Below are 27,555 nucleotides of genomic sequence, written 5' to 3'. Positions count from 1 at the left end.
TTCTGCACGTCATAGGCCGATTGCACGTGGCGAGGCGCATTCGCCGTGCGTGTTTGAAGGTGCGCTTAATTTATTTATTTATTTATTCATGTTACCTTACAGGCCCCAGAGGAGCATTGAGTAGGAAGGTTACAGAAAAATCACAATACATAAAGCATAAAAAGAAATATATCTAAGAGAACAAAGAAAATTGTACAATTGAAGGGAGAAGAACAAACACTATAAGCAAATGCAGCAAAATACAAAATGAAAAAAGTAAAGCATCTTTATACAAAATCAAGAGAACATATAAATTTGCAGTAGCTCACGAAATTTGGCCGGATCTCTCAAAGAAACAATTTCATCCGGAAGGCCATTCCAAACTGCGATGGCGCGTGGCAATGCAGAATTATTGAATGACTGTGTGTTACCGAAGATGCGTCTGAAACTGAGAAGATTATGAAGTCGACTAGATGTACGCGAATGAATGTCAAGCGATAGACAACTGGTCCACGAGTTGTAGTAGTACTTATGGAGGAGGCATAGACGGGTGACAGAGCGGCGGGAATCCAAGTTAGTAAGGGCAATATCGCGTTTGATTTGGGTGATGCTGGAGTGGCAGTTATACATTGAAGTGATGAAGCGGGCTGCACGATTTTGGATGTATTACAGTTTATCTATTAGGTATTGCTGATGCGGAGACCAGATCGATGAAGCGTATTCCAGCTGAGGACGTACAAACGTTTGGTAGGCCTGCTGCCGAATGGTAGATGGGGAATGATGCAGATTCCGGCGCAAGAATCCCAGAGTTCTGTTTGCTTTAGCGCACATCTTCTCGATGCGAGTACACCAGGCAATATTTGTAGAAAGATGGACACCAAGATATTTGTGTGTAGATGAAAGGGGAATTACAGCTGAACAGATAGAGTAAGAAAAGTTAAAAACCGATTTCCTACGGGTGAAAGAAAGTACGCAGCACTTAGATGTGTTAAGCGTCATTTGCCAACGGTCACACTACTGAAGTCGAGGTCCTTTTGTAAACGTACGTGGTCTTCTTCAGAGTTAATAGTTCTGTACACTACGCAGTCATCTGCGAAAAGACGAATTGAGGAAGAAATGTTACAAGGCAAATCATTAATATAAATCAGAAAAAGCAGAGGGCCTAGTACTCGGCCCTGGGGCACACCTGATGAAACAAATGAAGTAGACGAGCTGAAGTTATTGACAAATGTAAACTGCTGTCGATTGGACAAAAATTTCTAAGCCAAGATAATGTTGATAAGTCGAGTTTAAGTGCAGACAGCTTAGCTATTAGGCGACAATGGGCAACTCTGTCAAATGCTTTCGCATAGTCTAAAAAGATGCAGTCAACAATTTTATTACTATTCATGCCGTTATGTAAATCAGACGTAAATTCTAATAGCTGAGTATCACAAACGCTTTCCGAAAACCATGCTGATTTAGAAATAAGAAGTTATTTGACTCAAGATGGCTGTATATATGAGAGGTGATTGAGAGGTTCAAATTACCTTGCGCTGAACACCCGGAAATTTTAGTGCAATATTAATTGAAAACTGTAGAAGGTTGTGATCGTTCAAGCCGCTTGCAACAGATGCATGTTAGCGAAAAGGGGCGGTAGTTACCGGGTGTGTGTTTGTTACCATCCTTGAATATCGGAATAACCTTTGCTATCTTCCAGTCAGTGGGAAGTTGACCAGAAGATAAAGACTGCTGAAAAATGTGGCATAAAATTTGACCGGAGGAAGCGGATGTGTTTTTAAGTACCTTGGAATTAATATTGTCAACACCACACGATGTAGACAGCTTTAGACCGTGTATAAGTTGAGATATGCCTTCAACAGTACAAATGATAGGAGACATGAAGCAGTGCTCACGATCGGGGACACAGGGAACCGAAGAAAAGTCTTCATTGGTAAAAACCGAGCAAAAAAATGAATTGAAGGTTGAAGCACACTCAGATGCAGAGACAGGAACATTATCGGCGTTATGTATTGTAACGATGTCACTGCCACGGTCAGGCGAAATGGCACGCCAAAACCTTTTAGGGTTAGTCAGTAAAAGTGAAGACAGGTCGGCGGAAAAATATTTCTTTTTCCCTTCGCTAATCGCAAGACAGTAAGATTTTAAACAGTCATTATACATACACCATGACTTAGAAGATGATAACCTTTTAGCTGAAGCATATAACCTTTTCTTTTTATTTCTGAGCGATCTAAGCAATTTATTAAACCATGGTGTGGATTTGTCGTTAGTGATTGTTATTAGTGGAACATATTTATCTATGAGGAGCGCTATAATGTTTCTAAAGGAATTCCAGTTATCCTGAACAGACCTGTTGGTGAATGAGGGAAGAAATGTATTGTGTAGGAAGGCATCAAGTTCAGAGTTCATTAGATCGTGATTTGCCTTGCTATAGTCCCTGATTACCTTGCGCTGAACACCCGGAAATTTTAGTGGAATATTAATTGAAAACTGTAGAAGGTTGTGATCGCTAAAACCATCTAATTGCACAATTGTACCTATGGTATGTGGCTCTGTTGTCAGAATAAGATCTAAAATATTAGTATCGCGAGTGGGCTCTGAGACAAGCTGGGTGACGTTACAGTCAAGACATAGTTCGATGAATTCACTTTACGTACTGTTCGAAGAAGACGTGCGAGACCAATTAATATCAGGAAAATTAAAATAACTGGATAAGTAAATTTTTCTGGTGGGAAACAGGTCAAGAACCCTGGAAATACTTCTGTGAAGCTTAGACACAAAAAGGCGGTCAGAGGACGCAGGGCGATAGCATACGCCCATCAATAATTTTCCAGCTAAGGTAGGACAGGCGACCCAGACTATATCAAGGGGAGTGTCAGTATCGACAAGGAAAGAAGATATAGTTCGTTTGATGGCTAACAGCACGCCGCCACTCTTTTTATGTGCCCGGTCATGGCGATAAATGGAGTACTGATTTGAAGCATGATATAGCTCAGTGTCGCATACGTCAGCGTGAAGCCAAGTCTCGGTTGGCAATAGAATATCTGATTTACTGTCCTCGAGATATGAATCAAGCAAGACACGTTTCGGTAACAAACTGCGAATATTAGTAAAGAATACTGAAAGTGAAACGAAACATGAAGTAGACGGCTGCTGAACATTAGCACTGCGTACATCGGCAACTAGCTATGTAGTGGTTACTACGGTGTCAGAACAAGTGTCATAGATATATGTAGTATTATCGACACGAAGTTTGTCGACATTTAGTTTGAAAGGACAATTCCGTTCCCTAGCAAACTGAAGCAGTTTCCTGCGCGCTTGCCGTGTTGCTTGCGAAAACTCTTCTCTAATAGAGAAGCGAGTATTTTTCAGCCGATGTGCACCGGCGAGGATTGCTTGTTTGTCCTTCAAAAACGTAAACTTACAATTATCGGCCTACATTTCTTTGAAGCAAATTTACCCAGCTGGTGCACACGTTCATATTGAGAACTGGTAGTGGTGATCGCTAACTTATCTGAGCATACGGCTCAACTTATCTGAGCATAATGCGAGGACTATTATACATAAACTCATAAGGAGTGGCAGCAGGGGATCTCGTCCGTTCATGTCATGCTGCGGGTACGACGAAAGTGGGCTGCCCTTGACGTAACACGCCTCGGCGAGTGAGATGTCTGTCGATTCAAACGATCGGCGTCGGGACACGCCGAAGATAACGTTTCTATTTGCGATGAAATGCTACGCGTATATCGCGAAAGGAGTAAGGACAACAAGAAACGGACGAATTTTTTCACACACGTTGCTAACTGACTAGATATGTTTGCCAATGCTGCCACAGCAACGTGTGTGAACTTCACGCTTATTGCACGTGTTACCACCACGCCATGATAGCCCTCAATGTCTCGTCACGAACGTATAGCGTGCGTGCCACATCAACGTGTGCGGCTCCAAAACATCGGCGACCACTACTTCTGAGCAGGTGATGACGACATCACAAATACATCCACGAATTGCGCATGTCTTCACATTCGAGCCATTGCGTAAATAAAGTAAGGATCGGTGTGAAGCACATCGTGACTGATCCCATCTCCGCGCTTCGTCTCGGGAGCCGCAAGGAGTAAGTGCCACGCTACACGCCCCTATCTATAAACCCACGCGCCTGTTTCTTGGCAACCGCAATGCGGCACCTCATCGGATCGTCTCTAATGGAGAAAGCGATCACGCAATGACCGTAGCTGAGCGACGGCCGGCGGGTTTTATTCGTCGAGTGCGTGATACAAAACGCAGACAGTCCGACGGTCGGTGGGACTGTGCCAACTATACTCGTGTGCACCTGCACGGTTCGCTTTGCAGAACAGATGCTCGATGTTCGTGGCATGCAGCGGCGGGAACAGACCGAGTAGTTTGTCGGTGTATGTGTGCTGTACGTTAACGCTGTGTTCGTGTGAGTCGTGACTGCTAAGGAACGTTAAGATCGTCAAGCAACTAACAAAGTACTGGTGGTATAAAAACGACTTGCATGGAAAATTTTCCCGTACCACATCATGTCCTTGTGCATCAAATAAACACAGCCGCCCCATCCCTGTGCTTGTTGATACGTATTTGTGAGAAACTGAATCCTAGTAGCACCTGTGTTTGTAGTTATTTTTACGTATTCACTTTTTCAATACTTCCACTGCTTCCACTGCCGAAATGATTCTTATGTTGACTCTTCACGATAATGCCTGCTCATGCAAGCATTAGCGAGGTAGCAGGGCATGGGCATATCACGTTTTAGGTTCTCTTCGAACACTCGTCATACCGCTTGCTGATTCTGCCTTTCATACAAATAAGCTGGTTAATTATTGAAACGCGTTGACTAGAGAGCTTAGGTAGGAGTGGTAGTCCTTTTTACGGTTAAAATCTGAGGCGAAACAGTCCTCTCAGGCACTTTCTCATTGAATAGCTGCATTAAAATATTTTAGAACAACTTCTTTTTTGAAGATAGCTTGAAGCAATGACAATTATTTTTTAGGCGAAACAAAGAATGAATCTCTTCCTTTCCCTTGGACAAGAAATGTCGATGGAGCTAATGTTTGGGAAAGTGAATTTCTCTTTTTCATGGCCACAAGTGAATTCCGTTATTCTTTTCGCTTTGGAATTTAGCACTACCCTTAACTTCAGTATTTCTTTTTTGACCAACTTCTTCTTCACTTTATTTATTTTGAAAGTTTGCTCAACAGCATACCGAACGAAATATACTTGTATTCAAGAAAGTTACGTAAAAAAGAAAGACTCTGATTCACTTAGGGAATCGCTGCGTATAGCAGGTGTACAGAAATTTCATTGAAAATATTTAGATGCTCCGAATGTCGACTCAAACGAAAGAATTCTTGAAAAAAAAATACGAATAAGAAACATTATTTCATCGCGCAGCACAAGAGGTCAGCAGCCTTTCTTCGAAATGTTGTCCCTTTGGCTAGGAACCCACGACCAAATGGTGAAATGGGACACCTGTTTGTGTTATGCTGTTTCAATCTCAAGTCTATATCACGAATTGTGAATGACGACGACGGCGAGAGAGAGGAGGAAGAAAAAGAAAGGCGGAGAGGTCAACCAGCTTGACGACATATTGAGCGCTAAGAGACAGGGACAGGAGAGAGTGGACACCACAATGCGTCCACTCTCTCCTGTCCCTGTCTCTTAGCGCTCAATATGTCGTCAAGCTCCCTTTACCAACACGCCCAAAAAATGGCAGGTCAACCAGATTTATCTCTGGTTTTCTACCCTACGCTGTAGTGCATGGAAGAAGGGGTTAAAAGAAAGAAAGAAAGAAAGAAAGAAAGGGGAGAGAAGCACCGTCAGCGAACACGTGCGCTGGTCTATTGCATAATTTCAAGCGTTTGCTTACGCAGTCGATCTTAAAAACAGCAGCAGAACAGCTGCCATTCGGCCACGGTCTGTGAGCTTGCGGTCCATTGCAGGCTTTTCCCTCAATATACAATTCTGGCGAAGAGTTCCTGAGCATCATGAATTACCACCCTGGAAAGGCTTTGCAATATGCTTCAGTGTCTTCTACAATCACACGAAAGTGTACAAGATGCAAAATAAAATAAAATAAAACAGTCTGCGAGAGTATATGTTCTTCTCTGCTGTCATGCTGACGCTATTGTCCACCAGTTAATTTTCCTGTTCGGCTTACTTCATGACAATATGGTTTGGCGCGTGGCTAATCAACTTTTGAATATAGTAGTCCGCACCTGTCGACCTTTCTTTTCTCTCTGCCTGTAATAATCTTCGTGCTTACCTTATACATTCGCGTCATGCTTTCAAGCATTGGTTTGAACATAAATAATGCTTTATTTATAGAAGAAACGTCGGCCTGAGCTGCAGCTTGCTCTGGCCTGCCGCTGTGAGCAGAGAATGGAGCAGACCAGGAGTGATGATTGATGGTGACAAACTAAGGTGGTCTGTAGTATACTCAAAATGGCCTTCAACGAAGCTAGCAGGTTGCTACCAAACATTGGTTCGAGTAGCGGGACCGAAACCGAACTACAGAGGCAAGGCAGGCACGGTTATTACTGCTTACAAAGACAGACGACGACGTAGGAGCAACGTCTTTGTTCTCTTTGTTCCTCGTTCTCAGTTCCGATGCACGAAACATCGACGTAGCCAGGAATTGACACACCTCACATGTGCTTCTCCCCTCCTCCCCCCACACACGCACTTCCAAGAATATTTTTCTCGTATTAAAATAGTGGACATCAAATGACACCGCCTGCCCACCCCGTGCTTCAGATAAAGAAATTGCCCTCCTCCCACACACACTCCCTTTCACATACACCTCGGCTCTATACCTGAAACAATTTCTTGCCTGCACCACTAGCTCGCTCGAACCAGTGCTATACAGAAGTTCATAGTTTCGGAATAACTCCTAAACTCGTCTCCATCATTGGAACAGTGGTTGTGGTGCCCGGCTGCCGACCCTAAGGTCGCGGGCTCGATACCGGCCACGGCGGTTGAATTTTGATGGAAGCGCAATGATGGAGGCATTGCGTACGGCGCGATATGAGCGCACGATACAGAACGCCGAATGGTAGAAATTCCCGCAGCTCACTATTACAGCGTCTCCCATTATCATATCGTTGTTTTTGAACTTGAAACCTCGTCTCAAACAGTGTCTTGTATAGGAAGGCTATACACCTTTCTCGTAACCATAGCCGCGCTGTTGGAGTCAGGCCAAGTAAGTAATAAAAACAAATTTATGAAGGTATGTTATCTAACTCGCGGAAAATAGAAGACAGGTGTCTCTTGCTTCCATACATTACCTCTATATAGATAAAAAAATACATGTACTATGGTTTATAGCCTTTAAAAAGTCAACACAACTGGAACTGGTCTAACTGTGACCTATGACTCGTGTTTAATAACTATTAGGTTATTGTGATTGCAAGCTGAATCATGTGAATCATACTCGTTACTCTTCGCTTTGGTTCAAGAGCAATGTGGATCCTAACCCAGCCTGAGTAAAAAATGTGAGCTTAGTTTTTACCCTAACCTCGCAATCCAAGATGAAACCGCCCTTCCGCTTAGCCAAGGTGGCACGCGTACTTAGTTTACAAAGGGAGTATGTAAGACAGGGTGGATGTTTTTCGGTGTGATCTGTGTAAGATTATTTGGCGCGCTCAGCGAGAATTTGCCGGCCGGCGCAGTCATATTGGAATGCGGATTGGAAGCGTCAAGAGTAAGCGTAAAAATAAACGAGTAAGATGAGAAGCGTGAAAAAAAAGAAGGCAAAAGCCTTGACCTTGGCGAAGGATGCTTCAAGGACTCCGCGGCTTCCACCAGCCCCGGCCAGCATGTGCCGACGAGCACTAACGCTCCGTGCGTCACAACACCTGTACTCGATTGCTGGCAGGATCCGGGCCAAGTTTAGACAGAGCTGTACCAGAACCCGGTACAGGAACACGCGTGCCCACACCTTCCCTTTCATTTGATGAGAAAAAAAAAACGATACAATACATCACCTGGGTCCACAGGGCTGTCTTCATCCTACGTAGCTTTATTACAAGCGCAACGAATTTTTTGTGCATTAAGCACAAAACACAACACTTAACGCTTACAGAAGCCGACGAGCCATTTGTGACGGCTAAGTGTCAATGAAAGAACCAAATATAAAAGCAGCTAAATCAACACGAATGTCTGATTCCTGTGCGACTTTGATTACAGGCACAAGAGTAACAGTTTAGACTTACGATAGCTAGAAGGTCATTAATACAGGTTACATATTCAAGGGCTTCGGAAAACCTCAATATTCAGATTTTAGAGATACCGATGCGGCGTAGCATAGCTGAGTAGTCGGAGCAATTAACGCGAAGATAGCGACAAGGAAAACGTAAATATTTACGCGAATTGTAATTAAAAAAAAGAGAGAGTGGGTAAGCGGAGCGGGGTACTAAGACATAACAATAAGTTATCATTCATGCGAAGCGCGCCGTAAAAGCTCGTACTCAGCGACGTTTTGTGCTGGCGTCACGTATAAAGGTCAATGTAATTTTCAAGCACAGAAACTTCATGCGTGGTAAATTGTGTTTCAAAATGTTGTGGAATACTTGGTGCTCTACCATGGGAGAGCATAAAGCCATCCCGTGGATAACGAATACGCAAGGTGCGTTTGGGGGGGGGGGGAGAAAAAGTGGGTAACAATTTAGAGTACTTGGTACTCTACTATGGGAGAGCTTATAAAAACCCGTCCCGTGGGCCTCAATGCTGGTGTTCCGCAAGTATAACAAAAATGCTGGCGCTCACAAAGAAATCAATGCCCTTGAAATTGCACCGGTAACACGCGCATTTGTACGCGCCGTTTTTCAATAACCGATGTTTTCTCAATCGGGAGCCTGTTAGCGGTCAATCATTTCTGATATGGTAATCCAATCTTTTAGGAAGGTCCCTTGTCTTTTGACATTGACACTTTTCATTGTTGCGTGGCTCATGAGGGTCGTTCTTGCCTTCAGTAAGTGAAGTGTCCACTAAGCCCGCGGATGGTCATTCAATTCGTTGCTAGAACGAAAAAAACAGCCCGGATGAAACATTGAGCAATGAGATAGATAGATAGATAGATAGATAGATAGATAGATAGATAGATAGATAGATAGATAGATAGATAGATAGATAGATAGATAGATAGATAGATAGATAGATAGATAGATAGATAGATAGATAGATAGATAGATAGATAGATAGATAGATAGATAGATAGATAGATAGATAGATAGATAGCAGTAAGTCAGGCACACTGGCGCTAAGCTTTGCTTGGCCATTTTACCTAAAATGGCCCTGAATCTTAGAGTCTTTCATCATTACAGTTCCCCAAGGAAAAAAAAAAACATGGCGAAGGCCTCAACTGGATCTAAGAAAGTAGAAGTAGCTCTCCTGGCAATGCTGCATACGAAATTACAAAACTAAGGGGAGCAGGATATTGAAGCTTCCTATAGGTACTACCTGCCCACGAAGAGCTGAAGCACGGGTACGTTAACCTCTCCGCATAAGTTAGCACAGGGTCAAGTTACGATATGAGCGTCTCATGTATCTATCGGCACTTTTTGAAGAATTGTACATCCCCGAACTAAAAAAATCACAGCATATGCACGGTGGCAATGATCATGAGTGGAGCGAAGCGTCGGTCAGCCTGTACGTGCTTCCACCCGTCCGTTCGTTCTTGCTTCCGTCCCTCCACGCGATCATCCACGCGTCCATACATGCGTCCGTCCGTGAGTCCGTCCATCCGTCTGTCCCTCCGTTCGTGCGTCCATCCATCCGTACGTCCGCGCGTCCATCCATCCGTCCATCCATCTGTTAGTCTGTCTGTCCGTCCGTCTGTGTGTCCATCCGTGCACCCATCTAGTGAACACTCTCCAAGTACCGCCATCTCCCATCTCGCATCCCCTGTGGCACATACCCGCTCTAGAGCGGGTATGTGCCAGCGGTGGCTATTTACTACTACTACATACATCGGTGGATGTACAAACCCACGCCTTAAGGAGCTTCGCCCCTAAAAAGCGAACCATCTCTTTCCAACTACTGTCACAATGCTCTTAAGTCGTGCGCCTTGCTCGCCGCAAAAGAAGAACGCTGTCGCGTAAATCAGTTATAAATGTCAGTGCCGGCGCCATTACGCCAGCGTTTAATTGCCGCAAGGAGCCACAGTACGACCCTTGCCTTTGACAATGAATCATCCTCGTCGTTGTTATTCACCGCCGAATAGCGAGAATGAAAAGGAATAAAAGTGACCTGAGCAAAAGCTTCACCATCGACCGAGAAACCGACAGACCCAGCGCGGCCGGTGTGGGCAGTGCTTCTTTACGACTCAGTGGTGGCGTGGATATTTTACGATATTAATACGATATTTTACGCGAGAGCTTTCGGGATTTCGGCGGCACGAGACGACCTCGTAGGCCGGGAGACGACGCCAATCGCTGAAGAAGATGGGCGATGAAAATTAAGGTTGACGAACAGCAGCATGTGTCTGCCTTTCGCCCACTATGCCAGAGGTGACCTCCTCCAGCCTCCTGAACAAGAAATCATACCGGATCCATAAAACGTCAAAAACACGTGCGACCGATGTTTCAGCCAAGCAAATTCCTTTCCCTCCTCTACAGAAGCTACGATAATTTATGCGTTTCACCAATAACTCGAAGTAGTCCTTTCTTCGAATGCTTCGAATCAGAGCACGCCATCCGATTTCCATTGGTCAGAAGTCGGGTTGAGCACACTCGGCAATAACAACTGGGACTACGCGCGTGAGTTCTGTGCTATGTTTTTTTTACTGATTTGTGTTTGTTCACTACTTTGCGATGGCAAGTATTGGGCAAGAAAAGAAGAGAGTAGCCGGCATCGTGCATTGGCGCCAATTTCTCCTTATGTACATTTAATAAATAAAAAGGGCGTCAAAGACTCTGACAAACTTGAGCTCTCGCGGGTTGTCATTTTGATAGTCCGGTTTGTTTTTAAATGCGAAGCATTTCTTAGCGAACTTTGGCGACTTTAAGCGTATCTATCTATCTATCTATCTATCTATCTATCTATCTATCTATCTATCTATCTATCTATCTATCTATCTATCTATCTATCTATCTATCTATCTATCTATCTATCTATCTATCCGCCTACGACATTTAGCTATCTTGGCCGTTTCGATAATGGTATCGATACCAAACTTGATATGGCATAACATGACTGTATGAAGAACATATTTGAATAGTCATAACATGAAAATCATGATATGTATGTCATGAATGTCATAATTTACATTTCATAGTCCTGCAACTCTTGCGGTGGTTTAGTTCACATCACATGTTACAAAACTGATATGGTATCACATTATTGCATGGCAAACACAAGCGACAGAACCTAGCATAAAATTCATGACATGCGTGTCATGTAAGAACATGACAACGTTCCACGCTCATGATGCGCTCGAGGCCGTTTTGCTAGCGTCACATATACCGAATTTCATATTACGGTACGTAAATGGATGACGAAGGTATGATACTGGTGCAAACATCATGAAAATGAGATGCGTGTCATGTAAGAACATGAATACATGCTACGCTCATGATGTGCTCGTGGCCGGTTCGCTAGCTTCACAAGTACAAAACTCTGTATTACGCGACGCCAATGGATGACGAAGGTATGTGACTGGTGCAAATATGATAATCATGAGATGCGTGTCTTGTGAGAACATGACTAGATACCACAGTCAAGACGGTAATATATTTTGACGTGACGCCGTGCGCGTGCTCGCCGGCGTTCATTTCGGCGCGTCACGCCAGCGTTGCTACGCCAGGCGCCGGTCCTGCCATTTACGCGCAGGCGTACTCCGCGCTCCATTGCTTTGACGCATGCGCGTTTCAGCGCGTCCGGCGTCCCTCCGTCACGAAAAGATGGAGACGCAGTGTTGTGTGGGTAACGCATCAGCGCGAAATGCATCATGTCACATTTCGCGCCAATTGCGGTCGGGCCGCGCCGACGGACGCTTCTCGCACTTGGTGTCAGGCTATAGAGTGCTCGCATTTTGCTAACCTAGCGTCACTGTTCCCAGCGTGCGCACGCGTCAACGCTACAATGGAGTGTATGGGGCCCTTCGTAATGCGCTCGAGGCTGTTTTGCTAGCTCCACATATACCAAATTTTGTGTTACAATACTTCAAGGGATGACGAAAAAAGATGACCGGTGGAAACATGATAATCCTAAAACGCGTGCCATGTAAGAACATGAGAACATACCACGCTAATATCGTGCTCGTGGCCATTTCGCTAGCTCCACATATACTAAATTTGGCATAACGTGACGTGAATAGACGACGAAGGTAACAAACACATCCAAACATGATAATCATGACACAGAAGTCTTGTACGGCATGGTTTACTTTCGCCTCCTAACGTTGTGCTTATGTTAAAGTGACATATCAACCTTCTACATTCGTGCTTCGCATATCATAGATTCCCACTATGCGTAGGATCTGCCAATTTTTCACACTGCCGGACCTACGCGCCTCGTTGCATTGGTACTAGCCAACGATAAAAGCTTTGAGGCAACGGCCTGTCGCATTCACATCCAAGTTCTTGGGGTGAGACACTTGTGAAGCTTGACTCGCTGTTCAGGCGCATAGGATTGCACGGTTGTGAAAAGGGTGTGAGATATTCGGGACCAGGTGTTCGGGACGTTGTGGCATCCGATGTATAGCGTATTTAGCTTCAGACAGAGTAGAAAACACATAAGACACTGGATATATGCTGTAGGAAATAGCGCTGCATACCTGTAACAAGGGGACACCCAACGAATACAAAAAAAAACTGAGCCAGTGGGCACAAACTGTCAACTACAAGTTTTTCGTGTGACATCACTTTCAAACGCCTCATGTTCTGGCTGTTTTTTTTTTTCTTCGCCTTCGTGGGTGTCACCGTTGTTACAGCTATACAGCGCAATTTTCTGCAACATATATCAGGATTGTACCAACTAGCCCAAAGGAGTGCTTTATTGAACGTAACACACGCATGGCGCTGTGGGTGTGTTATGTGTCATCTGCTCTGTCCTGTCCTGCGTGGATGTCCTATACATCAAATGCTGCAGATAACCAACAAGCCTGCTGTGCGCACTGATCGGTTTGGACGATTTATGCTTATGTAAAGCCGTGATTGTGGACCAAAGGGGCCCTTTTCGGAGGTGAAAGATGGCAACGGATATCCTGGGTCTTTTACGGGCTAAAGCCATGGTAGATTAATGAGGCACATTGCAGTGAATGGCTCCGGAAAGTTGGACCACCCGGTGTCCTTTGACGTGCAGAGACATCACACAGCATGCAGGGCTCAAGCAATTTATCTCCATCGAACGGGATCGAATCCGCGGCCTGCGGGTCAGCAATCAAGCACCATGACCACTTAACAACCGCGGTGGATCAAACGTCACGAAGCAGAAATATAGGAAAGGTGAGATCACGAGATCATAGCTTAGAAAACGTAAGAACTCATGATCAACTTCAGGAGAAGCGGAACTTACCCCTCTCCCTGCCGCACCCCCCCCCCCCCAAAAAAAAAAGAAGACTACTAAAAGACCATATCCAACACATACTGATCGAAATTGCGAAACCAGACCAATACGCTCGCGCAGATAAGAAGGCATAGTTAATCAAAGGCTATTCCGTCGCTAATATATGTTAAACTGCGAACGCAGAACGCATAGTTCATTTCGAATTGATGGGTTCCAAAAGCCGCCATCTCTTGACAGTATCTCCGGGCTTTGATGTTTCATCTCCGCAGCCATTCCCTCCCTGACCCAACCTTCACGTAGAGCTTGTACCACGCACTGATATCCAGCCATTAACGTCAGCCGGGCATTCGAAAGAATCACGCACAATAAAGTAATTTAAAGTAGAAGGTCACGACGGCGTGGTTTGGGTTGGTCGATGGTGACGGGGGTAGGATGAAGTCACCCCCAATAGGCGCGCTTCCTTCCGCTCTTCTTCTTCCTGCTGAAGGCACGGAGACGACTCGCAAAGCGAATTACCGTAATGAGTACGACCCATCGTTCTTATTGTGATGCGTGTTCTTTTTTTCTTTCGTCTACACTGCAGCCAACGTACGCTTTTCCGGTCTCGCCCCTGACACAGATTTGCGGGTGTCGTTGAAAAGGAGCGCGACGAAGCGGCCTTCACGGTGGGACTACGGGATTGAAAAAATAATAAGTATCGTACCGACAGAAACAATGACAAACAGAAAAAAAACCTGGACTATTTACTGCTGTTAATTTGCCTCGTATAGTTGGTCACTGTCACTTTCTGGATCCTTCGCCGTCTTCGTTACTTGCAATTACTTTTTTTGGGGCCACCGTCTGTTTTTTTTTTTTTGAATGGCGTTCGTCACTGCGCGGCTCATACAAACGTGACAGATTGGACTTGTATTGAAACATGAAAAGCCAGTTTCAATGAACGCAGTTTCTACGACCATGTATCTAAAGGAGGCAAATACATTATCAGTGGACACATGGTATGTCCAAGAACTGTACCGCTTGTTTAAGCTAATGAGATAACAGACACAGTTGTTTCCTCAAAGTTGTGAGCACCTGTGCGTCGGCAAACTGTTGGTGGACCTACATTTCGCGATTGACAAGACATGTCTTCCTACTGAAAAAAAAACTCTCACGGCACCTATGGATTCGGATTAAGAAGGCTCGAAACGAAATCCATATTTTCATTCTTCTGCTCAGTCAATTTTGCCCCCCATCCCTCTGAAAGCTGTCTGCATGCGCCTAGTGTGGCTCTGCATTGCTTCCAGCATCGGAGGCAATCTATGATCTCCCCACCATGCATGATTTAGCATTGGCTTCGCACGGACCTTTGACCAATCTACATTGTGACGTGACGACGGCACCGCGTGACGCCATGCTCTGTGGCGTCACAATTACGTCATAGCGATGCCCCGAAAGTTCGCTATCTGTGACCTAATCAGATAACGTCATGGCGAAATGATTTTTTGCCTCACTTGCATTGACGCGGCGGACGCCGAAACTCAGTTTTCGTGTTTGATGAGATATCTAAGGCATTCGCCTTAAAGAGTTAGCGCATTTGACTGGTGACCGCAGCGGCAATAACGCGAGACGAGGCAATTTTGTTTCCGAGTGAACCGATAAGGAGAATTACAACCAGATGGTATGTGCTGAAGCGAATGGTAAGGCCGAGTGGCAGATGCGGAGTGGCAAAAGCAGAGCGGCAAGACTTGGGAGGTCCTTCGCCGCTTGCTTGTGCGAAATGTAACCGGACACAAAATTTAACGAAGCCATGGCGCCACTGAGCTGTCTCTTGCGAATGTACAAATAACTATTACCCTCTTACTTTTATAAGCTTGTCTTTATTTTACGCGCAGTGAATACTTATTGCTCACCACATTTATAATTTCTTACGAACGTCTCTCGACGAATCCCGCAACGTGGGTAGGTGTCGTTTGGGAAGAAACACTGTCATCATCATTATTGATAAAGCTCGCGAGTACGTGGCATCACTAAAAGACAACGAAGCGAAACCTCACGTGGTGCGCTAACGCGAGGTCACGAGACTGGACACAGAAGAAGACAGAGGTCGGGTGAACCGTGACCGCTGTTCCAGCTGCCATCGACTCAATTTCCTGGAAGAGAGACTGAGCCGCTCACCATGGCCAAACTACCGAAGATTGCCCACCAATGCATGTCCCTCATGTCAACCTTCGCTTCGGCCGTTCTCTTTGCTTCGGCGTTCGTTCTGGCTTTCCTCATACTCGAAGGTAAGCCTGCCCGTGCCCTGCAGTGTTCGATTTTCGAGAGCTGTGCTCCTCCGTTAAGTCAACATGCCGCATTGTTCTAGCGGTTATGGCGCTCGTATGTATACCCAAAGATAGCGGGATCGAACCCCTAATGCTGCCTTTCGATGGAAACGAAAATTCATGAGGCCCATTCACATAGGTGCGCCTAACTAACCCCAGGCACTTGAAATTTCTGAAGACCTCCACTGTGGCTTCACTTATAAGTCAACCGCAATTTCGGGTTGCAAGACACCCATAAATATTACTATTTTTTATCGAGCTGGAAAGGAGATCAAATTAAATGAGGTCGATGAATGCCTGGTCTCAAGTTAATAAAGGTGTAAATCATAGTTCGTCATACAAGTTTTATGCTAATAACGATGTCGCAGACATCGTTAGCGAGAAGCGCCTGGTCAATGACAACAAAAAGTTATGAGTGTTTTTTGTTACCGGCCAGCCATGTTCGATAATGATATCGCGGGCGTCACAGCTGGTTGAAAGTTTCTTTTACAAAAAATATAACGAGATACGCTTCTGTGAATAAGGGCCTCGAGTTCTCCTTTTTTTCTTATGAGAACCAAGGTAGAGATAAATTGTGAAATGTTCATGGCACAGCTAAATAGTTACGAAAGGCGACAAACAATGAACCGAAGCGGACAAAACAGGTGCTTGTTGTGCCCTCGGTTGTTCTTTCTTCGTCGTAGTTCGTTTCCCTGAAGTGCCATGAGAGTTTGACTACAACGATGACTCTTTCGTGCCGCAAAACTCACGTGAAGTATGCTTGCGGCAGTGGTGGCTCAAACCTCAATAGGGGCAGTATTCAATAGAACCTGCATGTCGAGGTCAACGGCTGCGTTGAAGGATTCCATTGGTCTAAGTCCATATGGAGTTCCAATTTGTATGTAGGCTGGTCACGTGGGCAGTGCGAAACAATGTACGTAGAAAGCGTCGAGGAGGGGAGGGGCGGGAATTTAATGCACCCGACTCGGAAGGAAAAGCCTTCAAATCACCTTAGATTAAAGCATAAGGAACCATGTTACTCCTCACAGCAACTGACGGATCTCTAAGAAGCCTTATACAGCAACCATCTCGAATACGATCGAAACATAAATGCTCAGTCATAATCTCGTGAGGCTTTAAAATCTACTGCCTATCAAATAAGCATGTTCCGCTGCTGCTTCATCGACAGGCTACCACCGCACGATGGACGCGGAGTTGCAGGAGCACGAAAGATCGGTCCTCGTCCCCAGCGCCCACCGGCGCCGCCACTGGCGGGACCCCGATGGGGCTCTGCACGCCACCGACCCGCGCCACCGCCAGTCACTGGGCTCTATGAGTGCTGGCAATGTAACAAGCACCACGCGTGTTGGTAGGAACACCGCACCGCGCCTGGACGCCTGCGACGACTTCTACGAGTTCGTCTGTGGCACGGGCGGCTTGCACCGGGAAGGTGAACTGCTCAAGGAAGTCGAGGCACCCCGATGGCCATACATCAACCAGGCAAGTTCTTGAGCCGCGCCAAAATATTCCGACAAATTACGTCCCTACGCTGCGCTGCAGCACTGCAGATATAGAGCAGCATAGTAGCAATGTAATATTGCGCAGAAGCAGTTTAATATATGCCCACAGCATTTTCTTCTAGCCGCTCACCTGTTCATTGCGATACCAATTTTATAAATACCCAATGTCAATATCTGTTTTTGGAGTAGCTGTGAGACTTCGTATAAAGTTCCAATCGATGAGATTCCCTTGGGTGTCATATGATTTATATGCAAGTAAAAAATTGCGAGCGCCACCAATCATCATGGTTAATGGGGAGAGCAAACGCGTCGACCGTCTTTCGTGGTGCGAAAGGTAGATGAAAAGGAGAAGGCAGCTCCCGGAGGTGTAGCTGCGCCGCTTCGACAGCCGATGCTCACTTCGCCGGACGTGGTCACGCGCACTATCTCTACAGGGATCGGCACATGGCTTGCACCATAGTACTACTTGCTGTGTTCCGCAGCGCTTGCACTGAAGGCATGATCTGCATGAAAATCACTTAATTCAGTACCGTGACCTAATTTTTTTTTAAATGCAAGCGTTTTGATCAGCTATGAAACATTGAGTGTTAAAAAAGTCAGCTGTACGGGTCAGCTGCATCCATAGCTTCATATAACCTCACAAACCAACTCGAGGCTTGGCAATTGCGGTGCGACTGTCACTGTTTTGAAGACTGCTTATAGCTAAAATTACTCAAGCTTACTATCTCATACTTATCCTTTAGCTTGCGCTGTGCATTACCGTAATCTAACAATCTTAATAGCGGTGGGTCTCGGGTATATTACGAGAGCAGCTGCAGTTGAATACAACTTGAGAAGGCAGGGGAGCTTATTCCTTCCCCCACCACTTAACCAAAGTCTAGCAGCTAAAGATGTAAGCCTTTAAAACAGCAGTCTCACTCACAATCTCGGACATGGTCTCCGACAGTGAAGCCGCCGCCCGCCCGGTTCACGGGTCAACTCTAAAATGCGGGCTCACTGTTATAGGTTTGTATTATTCCGTAGTTCCAGGCTGTTTTTCCTTTCTAGGATGATCTCCCATTGGCATACTAAATTTATCAACATAATGACCATAATTGCACTGTATTATTTGATGGAGGACTGCAAGGACTCTGCATTTTCTCACTTGTTTGAATGCTTGCGGATGTTTAAGAAAATGGAATTCTCCAAATTCAACACTCATTGCGCAGGGTACTAACTTTGTATTCTTCAGTTCTGAGACTACACCACTCAATCAAGTCCACTTATGCAGGGATCCTAACCTGAGCGCAAGCAGTGGGCTGTGGTCACCAAATTCAGTCAAGCAAGGACAGCAGGGGAAAGGGAGGGGACGTAGTTTGTACAGAATGTCAGCTAACGTTGCCATTTCACAGGTGGCCTTCTCTGTGTCTTGTATATAGATAATTTCTGAAGGGGATTTGCCTTCATGACCCAAACACAGCAATTCTGAGCTCTAGAATAACTTTATTATAGACACCGATGCTGAAATGTTCTTCTCTCATGGTTATATTTCAAGATATGGTGGCCAGAGGGGTACTGTGGTACCCCACGAAAAGAAGATTGCATGAGACCAGTCATTCTTTGAAGGCCGTGAAAAAAAGTAGCTACGAAACGCATGCAGGGCAAAAATGGCTTTTTGTTTACTGTGGCGTGGCGCAATCGGTCCGCGGGCGTGTGTTTGAGACCCTTTCGCTTAGGGCTGCCGTAATCGGGATTCAGGTATACAAGCAGCATTTTGTACAGAATCAACAGTTGACGGAGAAGCTTTCGGAAAAGTTAGGAGAAAAAATACTTTAACAAATACGTTTTGAGGTGTTTTCAGTTATCAAGAAATGTCTGCAAGTATTCGATTTAGTGCAGTCTTCGAAATCAACCAGCAGCAAATTCTCTTCTTCGCAGGTCACAGAAACGCTCCTAAACAACCTCCAAGACACATTCCGGGCATACCGTGCCGCGGACCCTTACAAGAACTTTCCAAGCATGTTCATCAATCAGGCAGCCAATTTCCTGCCTAACTGCACGGCCGTGTACAGCCGCAATGGCATGGGCTGGGATCCTTTCGAGGACGTCCTGGAAGATATCGGCCTGGGTCGCTGGCCATCGCACCTGCCCGACAACGTGCGCAGCCTTCCGGCACTCGTAGGCAAGGTGGACGCCGCCCTTGGCGTTTTTCCGCTGGTCGACGTGACCGTCAGAAATGAGTACGAATCCAAATACGCCGTGCATCTCGACGTCCCTGTGACCATACTCAAGAGGAGCCAGACGTGGTACACGTCTTCGAACATCACGGAGTACGCTGCCAGTATAGCCCAAGCCCTCATCCAGATGGGCTCCGTGAGGTCATCAGCCGAGGTTCAGGCCACCGAAATAGTAAGGTTAGAAGTTCAGCTCGAGGAGGCTGTCAGCACGCGGCGGTTCGAGCCACCACCCTTCAGGACGAGGACGCTGGACAAACTGCCACATGGCCGCGCCTGGGAGTGGAAAGCGTACTTCACCGCGCTGCTCAGCAACTTTCCGGCTGACGAAGAGGAGTTCGTGAGCGTCGAAGTTCTGGCCCTGCAGTACCTAGAAGAGCTGGCCAAACTTCTTGACGGCACGAACACCTCTAGCATCGTTTTCTACGTTGGCTACCGGGTGATGGTTCATCTGTCTGCCGTGCTTCCAGACATACTGGACCATTTCACACCACTAAGCTTCGATGGGGTGGTGCCTAGTGCCAACTTGAGGCTGCAGGCTTGTGCCAGGCTCCTAGAGCTGGTCTACCCACAGGGCACGCGCACTTTCCTCCGCATGTCCCTGGGACTTCCGGAGAGCACCCTGCGTTACGACACGCGCTATGACACCGAGGTCCAGGAGATCTATGGCGACCTCAACCGACAACTGCAGATGATCGCCAGGCGCACCCCGTGGTACGACCCGGTCGAGCGAGTCGTTGCCATCGAGAAGCTCAAGGCCGTCCAGTTCACCTTCTTCGGCACGTCCCAGAACTTGACGCCGATCGCCGAGTACTACAACCTGAACGTGCCGGTGTTTCGCGGGACGCGGCTGCTCGAGGGCCTGTACAACATGCTCATCAACAGTCGCCGCACCTACTACAAGCCGCAGAGGCACTCCCGGGACTGGGACAACCGTTTCCATGCGTCCAGCCTGGCACTCGGCTACGAGTATGTGCACGGGCGCAACGCGCTCTTCTACCCGTACTCCAATGTGGCCGCGCTCAACCTAACCTCCTCAGGCAAGTTGCGCGTGCTGGACATTCCCATGCTGGGCGCGAACATGCTGCGTGGGCTGATGGGTGCCATCGACGAGCGCGGTTCACACATCGACCACAAGGGACGTGTGCGAAGCTGGTGGAGCCACGAGACGGTGGCCAAGTACCGCGTCATCCGCGACTGCTTCTGGGTCCAGTATAAGCAGGCACTGGAGGAAATCCTTAGAGACGACGTGGACCTGATCCGCACCATAGAGGACGACATCGCAGATAATGCTATCGTCTATCCACTTTTCAGGTGAGCCAGCTACACTTCTACGTGTTCGCTCGAAGCGCACAGTCGCATAATATCATAAAGTACATTTATTAACAACATATAATATATGAGACATTTGCACGTGTAACGTGGTAGCAGGAAGCACTGGTTTGGGTTGATAGGTGAAACACGGGAGAGGCTTTTGCCCTGCACTGGGCCAGTCAGGCTGGTGATGATGAGGATGATGAATATCATTAATATTACGAGATACGCCATACTGAAGGGCTCCGGATTCGGGTGTTCTTTAGCACTGACATAGCACAGCACAGGAGCCTCTAGTGTTTAGGCTCCTTGGAAATACGATGGTCACGGTCGGCGAACCCGCCGCTTTTGAAAGAGCCCGCTTTATTCTTTTTTGTCGTTGGCCTTCAACTGCAGTTCGCAAGCAAGTACGCAATAAATTTGAGCTGCACTCAGCGCGCATAGCGGCTAGTGATTGATAGCAGTGATCAATGCGAGCGAGTGGACATAATGAGAGTGCTCATAAAATAAGGAATGGGTGTATTACAAGGCATGCGAGTTTTATTTGAAATTAGAGAAATTGTCGTGGCCTCAACTTTTGTGAACAGAAAGCGACCTCGGACGAAGAGCTCGGAAAAGTGATGCCAACGATGGCAAATGACTCAGTTGGTACCTTATAAGTAGGCTCATTGACAATGAGCATAATGCAAAGGTCACACAGAGGTGTTTCTCGCCGTCACGTACATCACGGTGCAGAATAAGATGCTTCAGCTGAATCAATAGCAAACTATACCAGATGCATATGAGAAGAATTATCCAAACTGAAAGAGCTTACAAATGATGGCTACTTGAAGGATCTTCAAACTGAATTCCCGGTTTTCTTTTCCTTCGGAACAATGCACGTTCGTATTTCTAATGTTTGCAGTCGGCGCACATTACGGAATTGGACATACTTCGTTTCGAAGAGCCGTGCTTTAGTCTGAAGATTACCAACGGGGACGTGATTTGTCATCTGAAATGCCTTGGACACAGAAGAAAAGGACGCAGGAATAGACGACTAACGCCCTTTTCTACCGGTGTCTTTCGTTTCTAGCTGCGTACATTTTGAGAGTCTGGCGGCTGTACGAAAGCTATGTTCATGAGACACGTGTGCTCAAGTCGTTTAAAGAGACGCTGAATAGTAAAACGATTTTTCGCGTATTAGTAAAGTGCAATTTCCCAATCCCGAAAAAAAAAACTATTACCGCGACACAGCGCTTGATAAGCGACAAAACGGGAGAAACAAAAGTACAGTTGAGGACGCCACCTTGATACTCCCGCACCAAACACCAATATGTCATTTTCAAGGCATCTACTGGGCTTAACATATATTCTAAGTGATAAATATTAAGTTACTAGGTGATAATCTAAGAATAAATGTAAGCTCCGCCCACAGTGGTTTCTGTCCCATCTAGACTGACTTTCCATAAATTTCCCACTGAACTGCAATAAGCTACTTACGTGACGTCAGGCAGATTTGCATACTTCATGCATATCACTTGGCCATACATACTAGTGTTCATTTCAGTAGTCTTCGTTCGAAAAATTTTAATTCTCGACAAATTTCATCAACAGTTCTTACTGCACTTCTCTGCCGAACAACAAAGAACGACAATGCTTTAACTTAAATTATTTGCCGAACAACAAAGAATGACGACGCTTTACCTTAAATTATGTGTAGCATTTGCATTACCAGCAAAAACGTGCTTATGCTTGGAACGTAAATCGCCAATCATTGCTCTGTTGCACATATGAATGACAAGCGCGCTGCAGTACTGCGGGGGGAGCGTGGAATTCTTTTTGGGCGGTAACCGACTAAACATTGTAATTTGTAGGGGCCCTGCCGCTAGAAAATTTCAGAAAGCGTTTGCGAAAATGGGAGAAATGAGTTTTCCATATTTGTTTTTGTGTGACACGTGGAGATTATAGCGCGAAATTTTAAAAAAATGAAACTTCAATTCTGGTTTTCTCGCCCAATAATGAACTGACGATAGTGGAACATATTGCTTTAGAGTTCTCAGAATTAAGTTCATAGATCTAAACCAAGTGATTGTTTCCCTTTAGTGTCCTCTTAAGATTGCATACTCGATCGTACGTAACGTGTCTCTGCAGGTACTACATCCGGGAGGCCAAGCGCACGTTGGCCGTGGGCTCGGGCCTGATGCTGCGCAGGCTGTTCTTCGTGCAGTTCGCGCGCGCCCACTGCTACCGCAGCAACGACACGCGCTATGAGCGGCGCCTGGCGTTCTTCGGTGAAACGCCGCCGCGACTGCGCGTCAACCTGCCCCTGGCCAACTTCAAGCCTTTCACGGAGGCCTACGGCTGCCAGGAAGGGGACGCCATGTTCCCACGCAAGGGGCGCTGTTCCCTCTGGTTCACCGAGGACGAGAGATAAAGGAGATTGCGCCTCTGTCGACTGCGGCGAAGGCCGATTTCGTCGATTTAAAGCGAATGCATATTTTGAAATCGAATAATGATACTGAAAGTAAAAGCTTTCAAAGCGTATATACGAGTGAGCTATTCTCCAAGAACATCGAGGGACGCTCAATCACGCATAGTGTATCACGCTTCGGCTTAGCTTTTTTTTTTCTTTTACGTCGCATTAACACGTTCTGTACATCAAAAAGCCACAATATTGCACTTTTATCTCTATTGAAAAAACGTCCACCATAGGAATGGTGGATTCCGCCAACCACCATTTTGGTGGATTATGGCGGTGCAAATGTTGGTGGCACATGTATGGTGGCGTACAGTGGAGCGGATGGTGGATGGCGCGCTCCAGCTGGCATTGGTGGAGCGCGAAGCAGCGTCAGAACCATCATGACGAGCTGCCACTAAAGAATAAAAATTATTGTACAAGAAAGAATGTAGCAAGCACCCGTAAAAAAAAAAAAGCTGCGCCAGCGTGGGATCGAACCTGCCACCTCCGAATTACGAACTGAGCACACTAACCACTGCGCCACGACGACTTTTTTTCTTTATTTATTGCACTGCGCCACGCCGACAGATGGCGTTATGGCTGTTAAAGTAGTAGTCAACTCACAAAGTCACTGTTTAACTTCAGTTCTGTTTATCGTTTACTCGGGAGGGACGGGATCTGCACCAGCTACTAAACTTTGCACATTTCATAAATACGACCAACTGCTGCCTGTAACGATTGCCACTGCGATAATGACAACAGCACTATGTTTTTGTTACAATTTACAACCGCAAGGAAAAAAAAAACAAGTCAGTGGACTGAGGAGCAGGTAGAATTTATCGGCGGTTACTGGCAAGTTTATTATCCGTTTCTCGCCCCTTCCAAAGGGCGATATCAGTTCTGGCTTTATTACGCTTCTATGCTCATTGGACCGATACGCCCACAAAATTGATTTTGATGTTTTCGCGCAAGGCACACCGCAGTCGTGCCAGAGCACCGCTGTTGCTCTGTCGTTAAGAGCAGCTACATAACGGCTTGTCCAAAACGAATGCAGTGCTCCAAAAACATTATGCTATCATATTTGTTCAGTAAGGGTACGAATTGACGTGTCTAGGTTCTCGCATAAGAGCCAGCGAAGTGCCGGCGAGTGCGACCGGCGGCTGTCGGTCAGGGGAGGCGTACCTTTGGTGGAAGTGCTGCAAGCGCGTCGCATCGATGTTTGTCGCCTCTTGCGCGGACACCGTACACTATAAAAAAGGCTTCATTTAGGTAAAATGATGCCGCAGTTGTGCTGTATTGTCATTTTTACTCGTCAAAATTGTGTATTCTGAAACACAGAAGCGCCGATAACACTTGTACGGGCTCGGTCGGTGTGCCTAACCTTTGGTGGAAATCATGGTGGTAGAACAGAAGGGTGAAAGTCAAATTCGCTGGGGCTCATCTCGATGCATGTCGAAAGTTGAAAGTTTATGCGTATTCGCACGCACTTTTTTAACTTAAAGGTACGGCTCAAACAATAGAGTGTGCAAGAATTACCAGAGTTGCGTTTCTAGCGTGGCGACATCAAGTGACCGCGCTGTGTTCTGCTCTAACATTGAAAGGGGCAATTGCGAACTGGAGCCCATTTATTTGTTGACAACTGCGCGCTGATGTAAAACATTTATTGTCATGTTCACAGTGACAACTCCAGTCTTATAAACATCCCAACAAAAAAAAGCACATCGCGGATGTCAAACTGATGTAAGTACGTGCGCGAAATGTAAACAAATTCACGGCCGCATGTTCTATGCTCCACAAAAATTGAAGCGTTGTTGACACCACAGGAATTAAAAAAAACGTACTAAAAAGCGTAATGAGCAGCGTTGGTTTCTTTTGACCGTAAACATATATCTCTGCGCATTCAAGAATGAAACACTACAAATAAAGGATTTCACATTCTGTCACGTGCTTTTAATCATACCACCGCCATCCACCAAGCTTCCATCATGCCACCGTCATCCACCTTGCTCACCAAACCTTCCACCAAACACGTTTTGCCTCGTCACCATTAGCCGGCATTTTCCACCGTTACCCCTATTGGCTCGCCACCACCACCACCATCTGCCACCATTTTTCCACTCTCGCCGTCATCAGCCATCACGCCCACTACAGTTTCCACCATATCCACTAATATTTCCACCATATCTACTAATATTTCCACCATATCCACTATTCTTTCCACCCTATCCACCAACGATTCCAGCATCCACCAACCCAGAATTTTCAATAGGGTATAATCTTCGAAAATTATGTACACTGTCGCATCATTGCCATTATTTCAATACGTGTAATGAAACTATTACCAAGACCTCCCACGTATATTTTGGCCCCTGAAATGCCTGTGTCGTCTGTGTAGTATACTGCGAATTAGACATATTGCAGGCAACGTAAATGGTACTTCATTGTCGGCCAGACTAACACCTCTTTTTATTAATCGCTCACACCCACTCCCTCAATAAATCGCCCACTCACTAATATCTCAAGAACTAGCGACTTAAACGAATATTTCTGCTAATCACTTAAGGGAAATTTAGCCCTCGGTTGCGTCTTGATAGATCCGGCATCTGAGAATCCAAGCTACATGTTTTCGCTAAAGCAATCCAATACTGGTTAATCAAGTTGTAGACTACATTTGAATATTTGCACAAGTATTCAGAGCTTGAAAACCCTGCACAATATTTATTAAATATAAGTGCGCAATCAGATCACAATCATTATCACCATTGACATTGCCATCATTAGGCTCCGTTAAATCCAGTGGACCATGGGTTTAAGACGTGCGACCTTTCGACAAGCGACGCCCGCACTGAGTGAAGAGGGCAAGTGTCATTTCCGACTGCCACCTTTTCATCCTTGCGGCGCTGACTGATCACGGAGGCCGTGGTCTTTTCTCGAACACCAACACGGCCTTCCTATGCCACCAACCAAGCAAGGCACAAGAGCTTGCATCCGCAAGCACTCTACCTTCAACAGGTGCAACTCGGTGTCATGAGAAAGCCCCATCAATTACATCGTCGGCTTGTAAATCACGTGGGACAAGGAGCGAACATGCACCGAGGCTTGTAGTGGAAAGAGTTACCGAAGGCCCACTAGCTGGAGAGACGGAACGCGGGTCGCGGGACTTGCTCTTTGGCGAGTCGACGTGTGTTTGGGAAACGCTGCGACGCCAACCCAAGGTGGGCCAGCGAAAGCGTCTGCTTTAAAATCGACAGTTTGTGCGCTCGCGTGATGAATGAGACGTTGTGTAAGTGGGACGATGCTGCAGTGATGGCAGATCAAGAACATCTGAAGGACGACGTCTCCTCCACCGCGTGGCCTGCGATTATCACTCGACGTGAATTCCTCGGAAGGTATGACGCCGAACGGATCTCCCACAGGAACGGCGCTTCCCCGGCCCGAGTAGCGTCTGCGTGTGCATGCGTGCGGTGGGCTATTATACTCCCCTCGAAACCGCAGGCAGTCGTGCGTCCGCCCGCTCTGTAGCTCGTATAATCGCGCCTCCTAGACCCGCATGACTGGCGAATTTGCCTTCCCGCTCTCGCTCTTACACACGACCGAAAAATAAAAAGTACGGCATTATCCGTGGCTTACGCTTCGCAAGGTACATCGCGTGAGTATATACGCAACACCTTTTAACTTTGTGTGGAAGGACGGAAAGTGCGGTTGTTTGCAAAGTCCTTGTACGGAGCGAAACGCACTGTCACGACCCGCGAGAAGTGTAATGCTATGGGCGTGGGTGCGCTAGAACTACCCAAACAAACGGAAAACCGGTCCCGAAATTTGCGTGTAGGTCACGCAAGTTACAGGCCCATAAGATAACCGGGTGTTTTCGTTAAGCTTTTCCGTATTGGAGCTAAGACACAATCTGGTGACTGTGATTGCTGAACAAGCAGTATAAGAGGTGGTAATCTACATTTGTCCGAATGGTGTTAGTGAGTTCAAGACCTACCATGCATACGTGGGTTCAAAAATCATCCTGCAATACCGCTTCTTTCTTCTGGGCCCTCGTCTTTTTTTTTACTTCTTTTTTATCTTCTGTCTGCTACATAACTGACCTGTGGGTGTCTCTTGTATAAATTATGATATAATGTTTCCTTTATTCAGAAGAAGTAATGCGTGCTGTACGGCGTGTTCTCCCATGCACATGAAATGCAGTCTCGAGGCGCCTTTGACGTTATTCGGTAATGCGAGGCGATTAGAAACACTTGCTTCGAGAAATTATTGAGTTGTGTATTAAGCCATGA

At 46.2% G+C, this 27,555-nt stretch overlaps 2 protein-coding genes across 2 annotated transcripts; both read left to right on the top strand.

The window, feature by feature from the left end:
• The first annotated feature begins 15,606 nt into the window (after window positions 1-15,606).
• LOC142765936 (uncharacterized) lies at window positions 15,607-17,300 on the top strand. Its single transcript, XM_075867744.1, has 2 exons — window positions 15,607-15,770; window positions 16,978-17,300. The coding sequence occupies exons 1-2, from the start codon at window positions 15,662-15,664 to the stop codon at window positions 17,298-17,300; spliced, it is 432 nt and encodes a 143-aa protein (XP_075723859.1). The 5' UTR covers window positions 15,607-15,661.
• A 1,928-nt stretch (window positions 17,301-19,228) lies between these two features.
• On the top strand, window positions 19,229-23,333 carry LOC119168556 (neprilysin-1). Its single transcript, XM_075865355.1, has 2 exons — window positions 19,229-20,835; window positions 22,966-23,333. The coding sequence occupies exons 1-2, from the start codon at window positions 19,307-19,309 to the stop codon at window positions 23,246-23,248; spliced, it is 1,812 nt and encodes a 603-aa protein (XP_075721470.1). The 5' UTR covers window positions 19,229-19,306; the 3' UTR covers window positions 23,249-23,333.
• The last annotated feature ends 4,222 nt before the right edge of the window (window positions 23,334-27,555 follow it).

This window comes from Rhipicephalus microplus, chromosome 6 (assembly GCF_043290135.1).
Source record: "Rhipicephalus microplus isolate Deutch F79 chromosome 6, USDA_Rmic, whole genome shotgun sequence".
Lineage (NCBI taxonomy): Eukaryota > Metazoa > Arthropoda > Arachnida > Ixodida > Ixodidae > Rhipicephalus > Rhipicephalus microplus.
Note: the sequence above shows the minus strand (reverse complement) of the source record. Positions and strands in the feature narration are given on the sequence as shown.